Consider the following 15173-nt stretch of genomic DNA (forward strand, 5'->3'; position numbering starts at 1 on the left):
GAGAGCGCTGGGCCGGGGACCGCGCTGGGCTGGGGACAGCGCTGCACTGAGAGCGCTGGGCTGGGGACGGCGCTGGGCTGGGGGACGGTGCTGCACTGAGAGCGCTGGGCTGGGGACGGCGCTGGGCTGGGGGACGGTGCTGCACTGAGAGCGCTGGGCTGGGGACCGCGCTGGGCTGGGGACTGCACTACACTGAGAGCGCTGGGCTGGGGACCGCGCTGGGCTGGGGACTGCACTACACTGAGAGCGCTGGGCCGGGGTCGGCGCTGGGCTGGGGACAGCGCTGCACTGAGAGCGCTGGGCTGGGGACCGCGCTGGGCTGGGGACTGCACTGCACTGAGAGCGCTGGGCTGGGGTCGGCGCTGGGCCGGGGTCGGCGCTGGGCTGGGGTCAGCGCTGCACTGAGAGCGCTGGGCTGAGGACCGCGCTGGGCTGGGGGACGGTGCTGCACTCAGAGCGCTGGGCTGGGGTCGGCGCTGGGCTGGGGTCAGCGCTGCACTGAGAGCGCTGGGCTGGGGTCAGCGCTGAGCCACGTCCGCCGCCACCTCCCCGTCCCCGCCGCCCCGTGAGGGCGGGCGCTCGGGGGCGGGCGGCCGCGGCAGGTGGGAGCGGGCGGCGGCAGCGGCGGGGCGGGCCGGAGCGCAGTGAAATCCTCATTTCGGAGTTTCCGGCGGGCGTGACTCACCGCAAGGGCCGGGAATAAATACACGGGCCGCCTACCTGGCAGCAGCACTGGGCTCTCGGCGCCGAGTCCCGCAGCACGCAGCCCCAGCCCCGCCGGGCCATGCTCCTGCCCTGCGCCCTGCTGACCGCGCTCCTGGCTGCCGGCCACGCGGGTGAGTCCGGCCGTCGCCGTCCGCACCGAGGACCGCGTTTCCTTCTGCTTTTCAGCTGCCGGATGGATGTCTTTTTTTAACCGTTCTCGTGGTCTGTCCAATAGTTGTGTGGTAGGAAGGATGCCAGGCCTCCCGTGGCTTGTTTGAGATAATCCAGCCCTTCCGAGGGGGGTTGTTGCTGTCAGGAAACACAGAGTAATTCCTCTCTTCTGCGCTAGCCCGAAGGCGGTGTGAATGTGATGTGTGTGAACGGGGTATGCGAAAGGATGCTCTCTGGCTTCCTGGGAAGCACCCAACTTCAGGGCGTCGTCTACCTGAGATTGAAAAGTTAGTTTAGCAAAATCCGAGTACTGGTGTAAGCTGTTTGAGACACTAACCGGAGCGTTTGGTTTCATTCCAGCCAACCCTTGCTGCTCAAACCCGTGCCAGAACAGAGGGGTGTGCGTGACAACGGGATTTGATCGGTATGAATGCGACTGCACGAGGACAGGATATTACGGAGAAAACTGTGCGACACGTGAGTATATTAAATACCTTTTCATGGGGGTGAAACTTCCGAATTCAGTTTCAGGATTGCGGGTTGTTCTCACTAGCTAACTTAAAATAATCTCCCTGTCTGCTCGCAGCGGAATTCTTCACATGGCTGAAGGTAACGCTGAAACCATCACCGAATACTGTCCACTACATCCTCACCCACTTCAAAGGAGCCTGGAATATCATCAACAATATTCCCTTCTTGCGAGATACTATTATGAGATACGTATTAACGTGTAAGTATGAGTTCTCTAGTCCTTTTGACTGGCAGAAGCTACTCGTAGGACTCCAGAGCATTGCACTTGATTCATCTGCTAAAACGCACCAAGGCAAAAACATGCCAAAGAACGTGTAAGATTTTGGCATGTCGCAGACTTGTGTGAGATGTGCTTTGAAATGGAAATGCGTTTTACTCTCTAATAAAATCCCGGATTTTGCTAGTACGAACTTTGCACCAAGTTGCTCATGGCTAATAGTTGGATCCAGTTGATAATCTGTGACCCAATCCTTTTATTCAGTAACTGTAATCCCGCTTAACATCAGTAACTGATATATGTGGAATTCGTCAGAGCAACTGCTGCCAAAAATATACAGGAGAGATCTGGCCCTGTGATTTACATTTGAGACCAAAATGTACAGTTTAAAAAAAAATTAAACAACTTCTTGGGTTTTTGGTCTTTTCCAGCCAGATCACACTTGATTGACAGCCCACCGACTTACAACAGTGATTATAGTTACAAAAACTGGGAAGCTTATTCCAATCTTTCCTATTACACAAGAAGCCTTCCGCCAGTAGGACTTGACTGCCCAACACCAATGGGTGTTAAAGGTAAGGAATAAACCAGACTTATCGTCTTCTTCGAACGTACCATGAAACCTGCTTGTCTATGACCTCTTTTTAGTGTAGTTGACTTTAAGAATAGTCATGTTTCAGACAGACTATGTAAAGACCTAAAAGACAACTATTCTGGTTCTCGCTATTGAGTTACATGCTAAAAACAGCGTATTTAGAAGTTTCTAATACAATGAAGAAAGCGAGCGTAGAAAAGCAGATAGTCCCCCTTATTTGTGTGCTGCTGTCCTTCAATAACACACTGAAAGTCTTAAGCCTTTTTGTTGTTAGGAACAAAATTAAGCATTGCATAAATACCATTGTCTCAAATCTCTCTCTCTCTGGCAGGTAAGAAAGAGCTCCCAGATTCAAAGCTGATTGTGGAGAAGTTTTTACTACGGAGAAAATTTATTCCTGACCCTCAAGGCACAAATGTGATGTTCACGTTCTTTGCCCAACACTTCACTCATCAGTTCTTCAAGACGGACCACAAGAAAGGACCTGCCTTCACCAAAGGCCTCGGCCACGGGGTAGGATCATAGTAACCTGACCATAAAAATCATAGCTCTGTAAGCTGAACACAGCACTTAGTTCTCAGGAGCTCCCGAGCAGTTCGAATGGTGCCTTGCAGGCTGTAGATAAACACCGGGACACACGCTGTGCGACGCTGTTCGCCACAAACCGATGGGCTTGCCCCTTCTGTAGCTTCTTGGGCAAAATTCCGGCGCTTGATAGCATCTCTTCCTGAGTCAGAACTGCTCATGTGGTTCTGTTTAAAGGCTCTGCACAGTGATCTGGATGACTTTTTTTTTTTTTATTCATATCGGTTGCAGAGAGCTTTATCTAGCACTGTAAACTATCTTGTGTGCTGCTAATTGAAGAGACTTAGTTTAAAAAGAACTTCGAAAGCAGACGTGGATTTGGGTTCTTTACAGAACAGGCAGCCTTTAGGCAAAGAGTACTTTAATATGTGTGTGCGTGTCTAAAACAGAAAGCTATAAAAATATGTGCGTATATACAAAGAGCTGTCTGTGCAATAGAAAGCTGCTGACACTTTAAACAGAGTCCTCTTAAATTGCCAGTCAATTTAAAAACTTGCTCTTATGCAGAGATGGCTCCAGTTGCCAGGAAATAATTTGGCTTCATCTTTAATATCAGTGCATGATACTTATAAGGTAACAATAATATAATTTAAAGGTAAACATCTAAGGGATGTTGGCATCCATAGAAGTGGGACCTATCCTAAAATAGCAAAATATGCGACTTGGCTTCATCTTCCAAATGCTTTTATTTTATAGGTTGACTTGAACCATATTTATGGAGAGACTCTGGAGAGACAACTTAAACTGAGGCTTCTAAAGGATGGAAAGCTGAAATACCAGGTATGTCTTATCTCAAAATCCCTGCCTTCTTATCAGATATTTCCTAAAACTAGCACCCTGTGCACGGTGTAGCTGATCTAACGTACAAGCCTAAAGTCGGTACTAGCAGAGTCAACACAGCTTGACTCGTGAGCATCATAACTTACGCCTCTCGTTATGTTCTTTGTTCCTCCCCCGGCAGATGATTGACGGAGAAATGTATCCCCCGACGGTGAAGGACACTCAGGCAGAGATGCTCTACCCTCCCCACGTGCCTGAACACCTGCGGTTCTCTGTCGGGCAGGAGGTGTTTGGTTTGGTCCCGGGTTTGATGATGTACGCTACAATCTGGCTGAGGGAGCACAACCGCGTCTGTGACATCCTCAAGCAGGAGCATCCAGAGTGGGATGACGAGCAGCTCTTCCAAACGACTAGACTTGTATTGATAGGTGAGCGTCCCTTTTACTACGCGCAGCTCTAACCTTCTCCTGAGCGTGACGCTTCTACCCGTTACCTGCCGTGGCTGCTGTAGGTGTAGCAGAGAAAAAACTATAACGTAAGTTGGTGTGTCAGGGCATAGGCCTGAGCCGTCGTGACCTGTCACTGGGACTTTGCAATAAGATACAGCTTCCTCCCAGCTATGCCAAAGACAGAACTGAAGAAAACTGAGCTAAGTGATACTTAATTCCCTTACGCAAGGTTAACAGAACCGAAAGCGGTGAAAAGGCAGGGCGCTAAGGTTCATTTCTCAGGGAGAAGTCGCGTGAGGCTACGTCGTGACCTCAGATTCTCCGATCTTGTGGGGCTTTTTGCGGGTTTTTTCCCCTGGGGTTGGGTCAGTTCAGGCATGCTTTGAAAGAAAGGCTGCGATTAAGTCTACAGTTCAGGACGTTACGCAAAATTTTGTTTTACATACTTCTCCTGTCTAATTGTCTGCTCAGTGGTATTTAGTCTTACGTGAATGGTGATGAACACTAAGCTTGTAAAAAAGACCTTGCCCAAACTGTGGCTGAAACAGTAAAGAAAGGCAACTGCGCTAAGCAGCTCAGGAGCTGAGAGTTGCTTTCAGATTCCAACTTTCTTCATCATCCCCTAGTTCTCTCCCAGAGAGTATTGTATAACTGGACGCAGTGTAGATGATGCGTGCTGTTCTGTGGAACGCACGGGGAAGCGTATCTCCAGGAGGGAAGCAGGCTATGGAAAACACTTCTCTAGCACAGCCAGAAAGTCTCTTAAGTGCTGTTCCACCCCTAGCTCTTAGTCACATAAAATCGCATCAATCATTTTCTAGACGAGATAACAGAATGTTGAAGTGTTTGTTATGCTGATCACTATAGTGGTGTGGGGGGTTTTTTTGAGAATAATTTAGCAGTGGTATTTCCTCTCGGAGCAGGATAACCACCCGAAGTTTCTCAGGGAACCAGCACTAATATTATCTTCTGTTTCACTGACCAACAGGAGAGACAATCAAGATCGTTATCGAGGACTATGTGCAACACTTGAGCGGTTACCACTTCAAACTCAAGTTCGATCCGGAGCTGCTGTTCAACCAGCGATTTCAATACCAGAACCGCATTGCAGCCGAATTCAACACTCTCTACCACTGGCACCCACTTCTGCCCGACACCTTCCAGATCCACGACCAGGAGTACACCTTCCAGCAGTTCCTCTACAACAACTCCATAATGCTGGAACACGGCCTTTCCCACATGGTGAAATCCTTCTCCAAGCAAAGTGCTGGCAGGGTAGGTGCTCTTAAATTGCTGGTGAACCAACAGGGACATGATGTGGGGGTGGGACGAGGGGCTAGAATAAAGCTATCCAAAATTAATCACCTACTACGGAGGTACAGCTTCCTCACGGCTCCGATCGGGAGATCTTACTACTTTTCATCTGTATTAAATAGGTCGCTGGTGGGAAAAACGTTCCTGCCGCAGTACAGAAAGTTGCAAAGGCCTCGATTGACCAAAGCAGACAAATGAGATACCAGTCCCTGAATGAGTACAGGAAACGCTTCATGTTGAAACCATTCAAATCATTTGAAGAACTTACAGGTAACGGTTTTCATCCTTTCTAACAAACAAGGGCCCCTGTCTTCAAATGGCTAACAGTCCTGCAATGCCGTAACTGGACTTGAATGCGATAATGTTGCAATGAAAACAGGATTTTTAGGTTTTTTTCCCGCTAATGGTTTTTACCTTTCAATAATTACAGGAGAAAAAGAGATGGCGGCTGAACTGGAAGAGCTTTACGGAGACATCGATGCTATGGAGCTGTATCCAGGCCTGCTTGTAGAAAAGCCCCGGCCGGGTGCCATCTTCGGTGAAACGATGGTGGAGATGGGAGCGCCCTTCTCTCTGAAAGGACTGATGGGGAACGCCATCTGCTCCCCCGAGTACTGGAAGCCGAGCACCTTCGGTGGCAAAGTGGGCTTCGAGATCATCAATACCGCCTCCTTACAGAAGCTCATCTGCAACAACGTGAAAGGCTGTCCCTTCACCGCCTTCCACGTCTTAAATCCCGAACCCACAGAGGCAACGATTAATGTTAGTACCTCAAAAACAGCAATGGAAGATATCAACCCCACACTACTTCTGAAAGAGCGATCTGCTGAGTTGTAACAATCCATCTATTTATTTATTTAACTATATAACTTATTCTATTTATGGCTTCAAGTGTTTAAAACCAAAAAAACTTGAGCATGTTCATTGTGGGGGTTGCCCTAGGTTCCCCTTCGATTTACAAAAGGGATTTTGTGTGTCTGAGCTCGACAGCGGTGAATCCCTTGTTTAAAGTCTTCTGTAACAGAACTATGTATTCCAAAGTGGACAAAGGTTCCAACTTTTTTTTTTTTAATGTCGTTTTAATACTTGACAAAGGGTGTTGGTGGGGTATTTTTTTTTTTTTTGTCTTTTCACTTGATAGGTCAAATAACACTAAAAAAAGCAAGTTATTGCCTCCGCAACTTCTTAAACTTGAAAACAGGCCATTGAACTAAAAGTACAAGAAAATTTGACTTAATGAAAACTGCCAGAAAAGATTATGAATTCAGTGTGAGCACTCCAAAATTAACAAAAAATACAAATACTTGAGACTCATTTATTTATGTAAAGTCAGAAAATGCATTGCATTTATTGTTGGTACTACCTCTCCCTCGTTGCAAATAAGGCACTTTGTACAGTAACTTATGTTTGGTTTTATGTGTAAGTCTACTTTTCATGTGGCATTATACTTTCTTAATTTAATTATTTAAAGAAAATTCTACTTGGTTTTTGAAGCATATGTCACAGAAATATTATTTGTGTAAGAGGATGATGATAATAAGGTACTGAGCTTAGAAATAACTGACTCAGGCTGCAATACAAGGCTGCTTGTATTTTGATATACGGATATTTTATTGTGCAAGTTTGGGGAGGTCTTATACTTAGTCGGAAGTATTAGTTTACTTTTCGTAGCTGTAGTTCTCTGGTCTACTTGATAATATGATTTTAATCTCTCTCACTTTAAGGACAAATGGACAGTATAGCTTTAGTTAAGGATGTGACTATAGTGTAGCTCTGTGTGCCTAAAACACAGAGGTTATTGGGGAGTAGTGAAAACTGAGAAGCTGTGTAAATACACAGCAGGGAAATTAATACAGAATAGATCTAGCAAAACTTCAAGGCACTGAGACTTGAAGGTAGCCTGTCTCTATCTACACATGCTGTACTCGTGACTTAGTTCTATTTATTGGGGGGAGGAGGGATGATCTTTTATTTATAACTTCTAAACAGAGGCATTTTAAGTAAGTGGCTTAAGCTTAAATAAAACTGGCTAGCTAGCACAAAATCTCCTGGACGTATTTGTCCTGATCCAGCACTAAAACGTAAGAAGTTACACAGGATCTTGTACCAGCACTTCAACCTTTGCATATAAGGGTATCTTTTTTTAATTTCTAGAGAGGAAATGTAGAAGATGATCTTCCCATAAAAACAGCTGGGGAACTATAGGTAAAAAGAAAAAGTCACTTCAGACTGGAATAGAGCAGCAACCTGGTGTTCTGTGCCCCTGCCCAAAATTCCTTGACTACTTGTGGAAAAGGACTTGAGTTTTCTATTTTCATCTGAACCTCAAACATTTTGAGAGGCTCGCGCATTGTAACGGCTCTGGCAGTAGTGTAGTCGGACTGTGACTTCTGTTTCTGTTGATTTGTTCAGAGACACCGGTTACCTTATGCTCTGTAAGTTTGTAATTATTAGCACAAACAGCTGGATCGAGCTCTCCTATAGCGATCGATACCAGGGACTGATTTGCGGTGGTCTCTGGTATAAATGCTCTAGGAAAAAGAAGGGCATCTGCTTTTCTTTTTTCTATTTGAAGCACAAAGAAGGGAAAACCTTCGGTAACCTTATATTAAAAGGTGGTCAGTACTGTATTTGCTAACAAGTGACAACTGCCTGGACACTTGTTAAACATGATTGTCATCCAGATCCATCTTTGGGACACACTTCAGAGCACCCTGCTGCCTTTAACAAGGAAAAGTGTTTGGCTTGGAGTCAAAGGGAGACGAGTCTGGACAAATCTAGTTCTGTTGGGGTAGGTAAAGAGGAATTCCTCAGCCCGTGTCACTGGAGTTCAGTTAGAAGCCGCTTCCGAAAGGAATCGTGTTCACTCTGCGTTTTGTACTCTGCAGCCACATTTCAACAGTCACTTAGCGGTGACCCAACCTGCTGGGTTTGGCTGGGTTCAAGTTGCTCATGATAAATGTGTATGGTTGAGATTATTTATTTAAAATTCTGTGAATTGTTTTTCACTTTATTTTTGTAGGACGAGAATGTTTTTAAAAAGCAACTGTTTATATAAATAAATCGAAAACATTATCTACATGGGCTCATTTGTGTTTGATTTCCTTCAGCAATATACAGTATGAAACAATTATTTTGTCCCACTTGCCAGTCAAAATGAATCAGAGAATTCCATGGAATTACTAACACCTTGTAACAGAACCAGCATTAAATTCTGTCCTACCCCCAAACCAAGACGCCTGTAGGTTAAATCGTCCAAATACGGTTATTTTTTTCAGCAGTGAGAAGGGATTTCGCTGTTTGCAGCAGTGGAGGTGCCGGCAGTGCTCTCTGGAGTACTCGAGTGCTTCAGAGGGAAAGTGCAATGTTGGAGTTGCCCAACACCGAGCTGAGCGCTAAGACTGTCCCAAACAACAGGCCAGAGGCATTTCTCTCTGAGCTTGGCGTGCTCCAGAAGGAGAACCTGCCTTGGGACACGAGAACCACCGGGTTTTTGCACCTGAGTGTGTTCTCAGCGGTGGGAGCTCGTCCCCGCTGTCCGACAGCAAACTCCGCAGCTGTTACAGCCGCTTCTTCACCGACGCCATCGACTGCATCGATCGAGCGCCTCTGGGGCCGCCCAGGCTCTTCCCTGCATCTTCGTCTTTGATAAGAAATGAGGGTCAAGTCCCACCTCCTCCACAGCCGCCGACCGAACGTCACCTCCAGCTCCATTCTGTGCTCAGGTCCCCGCTGTCACCCCAGTGCTGGCTCCAAACCCTCCACCGCGGGTGGCCTGTCCTCTCACAGCCCCTTCCCAGTGACCGGCCCCATCGCCTCAGCCCTTTACCAGAGTCACCTTCCTTCTAACTACCCCAAACCCTCTTTGGTCCCAGGCTCGTCCCAGTGACGCACAGCTCCACCCTGGGAACACCACTGTCCTCCTGCCCTACAGCTCCTTTCCATCCTCGCCAGCGTGCAGTTCCCTTGCATTCCTATGGTATCCAGACACCTAAACGCCTCCAGCAATGCTCCTCAACTTCCAACTCAGTCCGGACCGCTTCAGGGACTTTCGTCAGCCCCCAAACACAAGATCCTGAGGGCGGCTCCAAGAGCATCGCTGGCTGCGCAGGGAGGCACCTGCAGATCATGTGCAAGCAACCTGGGGTTGTTCTCTTTAGCAACCAGTCAACCCATTCACTCTATGGTTTAATTCACATTTCCTACAGCTTTCTGTTTCAAGGGGAAGTCGAGCGAGGGAGCGGGTGAAGATGGGGCTGGTCACGCCAGCAGGAGGTTGGGCTTGGCCGCGACATTTGGACATCCACGGAGAAGGTGTTTTGAGTGGCTGCTGCCCCAATGAGGGGAGGGCCAGCCCGGATGGATCTGGCGCACGCTGGGTGAGATAACTCCATTGCGGAGGAGCTCCTCCTTCCCCCGAAGCAGGGGCAAGTCCTGATGATACAAACAGCAAGAATGCTCCTCCGAGGAAACCTGCCCTGCGAAATACTTGCTCTCCAGCCCAGGTTGAGGTAACTGTTTCACCCAAGGCAATATGATAAAGGAGAGGGGCTCGGCGTTTCACTCCTACCCTCGGAGGCAAGTCCATGGAGGAGCAGAGAGCAGCGTGCCTTGGGAGCACTCTCCGCCATCACCTTTACCGAGGGCTTTTGCCATGTGTCGTTTGCTCACAGAGGACTTCACGGGCACCGAGTCGGAGCCCCACGGGGATCTGACCAGGTCTATACACCGGCTGGAGGTGTGCGGACCTGCACGCTGGAGCACTCGTGCTCCCAAGGCAGCCGCTTTGTCCGCATTGCAGGAGACATTTGTACCACAAGCGGCTTCTGCTCGGCAAGAAAACATCCCTGCGGCTTTCGGCATCGAGCCAGAAAAGTCCACAGGTAGTTTGTAAGAGGTGACCAGCTCTGGAAAAGCTTATTGCAAAGATGCACTCTTTCCTTTGGAAGACCAGAAAGGAAAAAACCTGCAAGTTCTAACTATATATATATATGTTGAACAGAAGGGAGCAGGCCATAGCTATATAGTCTAAATATGGAAAAGGAGAGATCCTAACCTTTTTTTCTTTTGCTAAAAGGCATGAAAAGAGCTGCACAAGGCAGAAATGCAGTAGAAACATCAGACGGAAAAAACCTCTCCTTGGAAAGAGCTGAGTGCTTCTCTTCCTGTAATCGGGAGTTTCAGTGTGCACGTAACATTATACTGAGAGGCAACACGATCGGTTTCAAATTGTGGGGTTTTTTCTCTGATACTTATTTTGTAAAATTAATATAAAATGTCCTGTGACTCCTGTGCTTCCTTACTTTCAGTCCAGACGTTTTCATTAATATTGGCGAGAGTCTGATCACAACCGAAAAACCCAACCACTACGTTCCTCCGCTGCCACTCAGGAATCAAACAAAGCAGATGTCAAGAAAGTGAGAAAAGAAAAGGTAACACAAAAAAATCACAAATTTTCCCTCCTGGGCTTTTCTCTGGCTGAAAAATCTGAGACAGTACAGAAAATCTCAGCGTTCACTAACAGAAAGCAAAGCTCGGACACCACAAATTTGGGGCAAGAAGGCGAATAATGTTCAAAGCATCAATTTTCAGACTAACCCGCTGCAAACAGCTGAGGATCTAGCCCAGAGCAGGGCACGTCTACAGAAAGTTGAAAATAAATTGCATCTTCTAACCAGCTGTAATCCGAGTATTCTTTTTTCTGTTAATTAGTAGCGGTCACCAGAAAGGCACTGGGAAACTACAAAGTGTTGCATAACTAGGAGCATCCTGCTTTCAAGTGCCTCAGATCTTTACTTAATACAGTAGCAAAGTATTAGTTCATGCTTCTGTCTCAGGATAAAACCAAAAACACTCACAAAAAGGAGGATCCTGCAGGAAATGCATTCTTGCCCTGCACTTTATTTTTTCACGGTAACCAGGTGTAGCTCATTACTTCAGGCTTACACGGTAGTGGATAAAGGCGTGTGCAAGCATCCTTGTCCAAACCTGCCCTGCTGACAGGTAAATTTTACACCCATTCATTTTCCGCAAAAGGCCTGCATCGATGGTAGAATTTTCTATGAAAGCACATGAAACTTTTTAAGCATGCAAGTGAAAGCAATGCCCGTGGCACGGAGCGCGGCGCTGGAGGAGGCGCGTTCCCCAAACAGCACGTCGGCTCATCTCGCTTTCCCCTATACCATGAAAATCTACCCAAAGAAAATATTTTCATAAGCGTTCAGCAAGGAAACGTTGTGCAAGTCATACCGGCTGCAGCGTGACGCCGCAACGTGTGGTTGCTACTAAGGATATTTCTGAATTTATGCTGCCGGGTCTTCTAAGACATAAGGTGAGACCCAGACCCTGAGCAGCGAAGCTTTGGAGTAAAAACCCAGCTCCATGAGACTGCAAAAGCATCAATCGTTCCAGATAATTTTTAAGCTTCGTTGAGCCATGACAGAGCAACAAAACACGACTAAAAGCCGTGCCGCCAACTCCAGATACATTCTCCAGCGCCTTCCAAACCTTGCCCTGAGAACTGACACAACTCGAGATCCTTTCAGTTGTGGCTTTCGAGCCGGTTGCCTAGACAATCTTAATTAATCCTGCCCAACAAATAATGGCAGAGTTGCTAAGTAGCAGTCACAAGTAATAATTAAAACACAACCGCGTCGAGCTTGCTCAGCTGTGAAATACTAGTTCTTACATAAGGCTGGGACGTAACGCGAGATGATCCAACCACATCTTGGAGAAGTTGTTAAAAAGGTTTTATGGCCAACGAGGCGGGGAAGTGGAGACCATTCCTGTGATTGTTATAGCGCAGAGAATTTCAGTGAAAGCAGAAAAAAAAAGGGCATTTTGAAATTAAAAAGGGACTGACTTTTCTCAGTGTCTAATAAACTTCTAGAATTTCAGGCAAATTCAAGACATATTTTTAGCCCCAAAACAATAAAATCAGCCTCTCTTTGCTGCTTGCTAGGTGAGATATTTTATTGTTTGTCATCATAACTGACCCAGTCTTAATGGAAAACAAGACTTCCCAACCTGACCATGAAAGGGAAGCTTTATCGAGCAAAATATATAAAACAATCCAGAAAGCAAGCTGTACAGTTAACAAGCCTGGATGTTCCCAATAATCTCCGCTCTGCATCAGATATATTTTTCTTTCAATTACGAAAGCTCTCCCACTCAGTAGTGAGAGATGGATAAAACACTGAAGTTTCTGCTCGTTCTTCCCCAATCCAAGTAAAGAAAAGGAATATTTGCCTCATTTTGAGGAAAACTTAAGGAGCCTGTGAGCATCCCCTGTGAAGACCAAGTTGGTGGCTCTGATAATTGCAAAACAAACGTCAGAACATTGAACAGGAGATGAGACTTTGAAAAGGGTTTTGGTTTCTGCAGCTCTTTGGCACTTGTGAAAACATGTCTGGAGATCTTTTTGTTACTGAGGTCCAGGGCTCCCCCCGAGCGCTCTGTCTCACTTAGCAAGTAGGTGCCAAAAGTTTAAGGCTTCTCAGTTACAATATCACTTTAAAGAAGGTATAGAAAAAAATAAGAGCAGGCAATGGTTTACCAGTAAGCCAAGATCAATACCGTTTCACAAACTGATTTTTAAAAGCAACAGCAAAAATTAAAACAACCAAACCATCAATTTCTCAAATGAAGACTTTGTGAAGAGATAATTAAAATGCCCACGGTTCCTCATTTTTTAGGAAGATTATTTCCTCTTTAAAGTCACTTCTGTGGTCGCCCTTGGTTGCAAATATTTGTCATAACTCCCTTTAAAGTTTCTATGCAAACAAGTAAACATTTACCACCGTCTTCCTAAATATTTGCTTATTCTGGTCAAGTCTACAATGACTTCAGCTGTCGCATCCAACTTGACACTGGTGGAGCCGCACGATTTGAATAACGTTGTTCTGCTGCAAACATCATTTGCAAAGTTTGTCCTTTCCTAGGAACAAGGGGCAGCTATTTTAACAGTACCTTCCGCTCTCCATTTTCGGTGGGATGCAATGGAGGGGTACAAAGCCTTTTTGCTACAGAATTTGTGGGAAAAATCATTAAACAAAACCCAGGACCTTGGGATGCTTAGTATTATGAAAAAAATTGAAGAAAACTCTTCTGTAACTGCATATCAGCTTTCGAACTGAGTTTATCTGCATCTCCTGACTTTGCAAAAACGGACAGGGAAGCTCATGAGAAAAGGTTCCCATGAGGTTTCTGTCACTTCTGCTTTCAGTCATAGGGAGATAGTACACAACGAGCATCTAATACAGGATTATTTTTTTTTTTTTTTTCCTCTTCTTCTTCTTCTTCACTTACATACCAGGAACCAGAAGAGAAACTGAGGAACTATTTGCTTCAGCACTTCCATAATGAGAAAAAATTAAAGAGAAGGATGTACTACTCCCCATCATAGTAAATCTGCTTGCTCATTTTCAACAACCACGAAATTTACTGGGAGAACTGGAAGTCAGAAAAAATGTAAATTTTCTTGAGTGACTAATAAAATCTGTATATATTTGCCTCTAGCTCCATTTTCACAAGAAAGAGCTTCCTTTAGAAAATAAGTTCCATGACTTATGATTCAGCACATGAATGGGTAGGCAACACGGGAGACGACGAATAAGATTCCTTATTATTAAATGGTCATAAATGTGCCCACTGGAATAAAGCTTTGAAAGAGCGATCTGTCATCAGATTTTAGGCTAGTCTAGATCTGTGTGATTTGCATAAAGCCAGCCTCACCTTCCAGTTCACCGTCATGCTCAGTTCTTCTCAAATAGGGTCAAGTTCTCCCTACCCCTATATTCAGGTTGAGTCAAAAAGAATTTAATCAAATCATAGAATTGTTTAGGTTGGGAAAGGCCTTTAAGATCGAGTCCAACCTTTAACCCAACCCCACCAAGTCCACCTCTAAACTATGTCCCTAAGAACCTCATCTCCATGTCTTCTAAACGCTTCCAGGGATGGTGACTCCACCACTGCCCTGGGCAGCCTGTTCCAATGCTTAGCAACCCTTTCTGGGAAGAAATTGTTTCTAATTTCCAATTTAAACCTCACCTGGTACAATTCTAGAAGTTATAATAAACATCTTCTAAGTTTTAATCTTCGTAGTTTAAAACACTTCAGAGCAGCATATGATAAGATTTCTTCTAAGCTTCTTGTCTAGTATTTACACAAGAATATATTATAAGAAAAAGAGCTATTTTCATTTAGAATAGAGTATAACAGAGGAATGTTGCAATGAATAAAAGTAAAGTTAATATTTAAAATAAATACAAACCTATTAAGATAAAGAAATGCATATTAGGCAATAAATGGCTTCAGCTCTGCTTCACAATGATATCAAAAGTTAGAACAAGTGAAATGAAACCAATTTTAAAATAAATGTATTAATAATAACAGGGGCCTACAACAGGAAAAACCCATGAAAGGGCAGAGCGAAGGTTCCCTTGGCTGAATTTAACACTTAGATAATGTTTCACTCTCGCTTTTAAAAATTTTTTTAAACATGTTTCTAATCTACTTATAAAATCCCTACATCACTAGCCAAGTTTTAACCCTCCCATCAACACAGTCCTTAAACAAAAAAAGCCCTGTTTGCAGACACAATAATAAACCAGCTCTTTTCAGCGGCCATGGACCACGGCCAGTGCTGCAAAACTCCCTCATAACCTTTTTCAAGCTGGGCCCGGACTTTTCCTGATCTCAAACAAAAGCATCTTTAATGGGAAGTTTATTTTGCTTAATAATATTAAGCGTATTGAGTGGACTCATGATGAGTAAGGGGTGGACGTGTGGAGCCACATTCATGCAGAACTGGAAGACGCTGTTTCCC

At 45.3% G+C, this 15173-nt stretch overlaps 1 protein-coding gene across 1 annotated transcript; it reads left to right on the top strand.

Annotated features, from left to right (window-relative positions):
- Positions 1 to 753: 753 nt before the first annotated feature.
- On the top strand, positions 754 to 6773 carry PTGS2 (prostaglandin-endoperoxide synthase 2). Its single transcript, XM_065649023.1, has 10 exons — positions 754 to 836; positions 1237 to 1353; positions 1463 to 1606; positions 2056 to 2199; positions 2551 to 2732; positions 3501 to 3584; positions 3766 to 4012; positions 5022 to 5308; positions 5470 to 5617; positions 5778 to 6773. The coding sequence occupies exons 1-10, from the start codon at positions 785 to 787 to the stop codon at positions 6182 to 6184; spliced, it is 1812 nt and encodes a 603-aa protein (XP_065505095.1). The 5' UTR covers positions 754 to 784; the 3' UTR covers positions 6185 to 6773.
- Positions 6774 to 15173: the final 8400 nt, after the last annotated feature.

This window comes from Caloenas nicobarica, chromosome 20 (assembly GCF_036013445.1).
Source record: "Caloenas nicobarica isolate bCalNic1 chromosome 20, bCalNic1.hap1, whole genome shotgun sequence".
Lineage (NCBI taxonomy): Eukaryota > Metazoa > Chordata > Aves > Columbiformes > Columbidae > Caloenas > Caloenas nicobarica.

Bases quoted from the DNA above. Each gene is read 5' to 3' on its own strand.
- PTGS2 (XM_065649023.1), top strand. From the start codon at position 785: ATGCTCCTGCCCTGCGCCCTGCTGACCGCGCTCCTGGCTGCCGGCCAC. The intron at 2,200-2,550 runs GTAAGGAATAAA...TCTCTCTGGCAG, and splicing joins AACACCAATGGGTGTTAAAG to GTAAGAAAGAGCTCCCAGAT. The intron at 2,733-3,500 runs GTAGGATCATAG...TTTATTTTATAG, and splicing joins CCAAAGGCCTCGGCCACGGG to GTTGACTTGAACCATATTTA.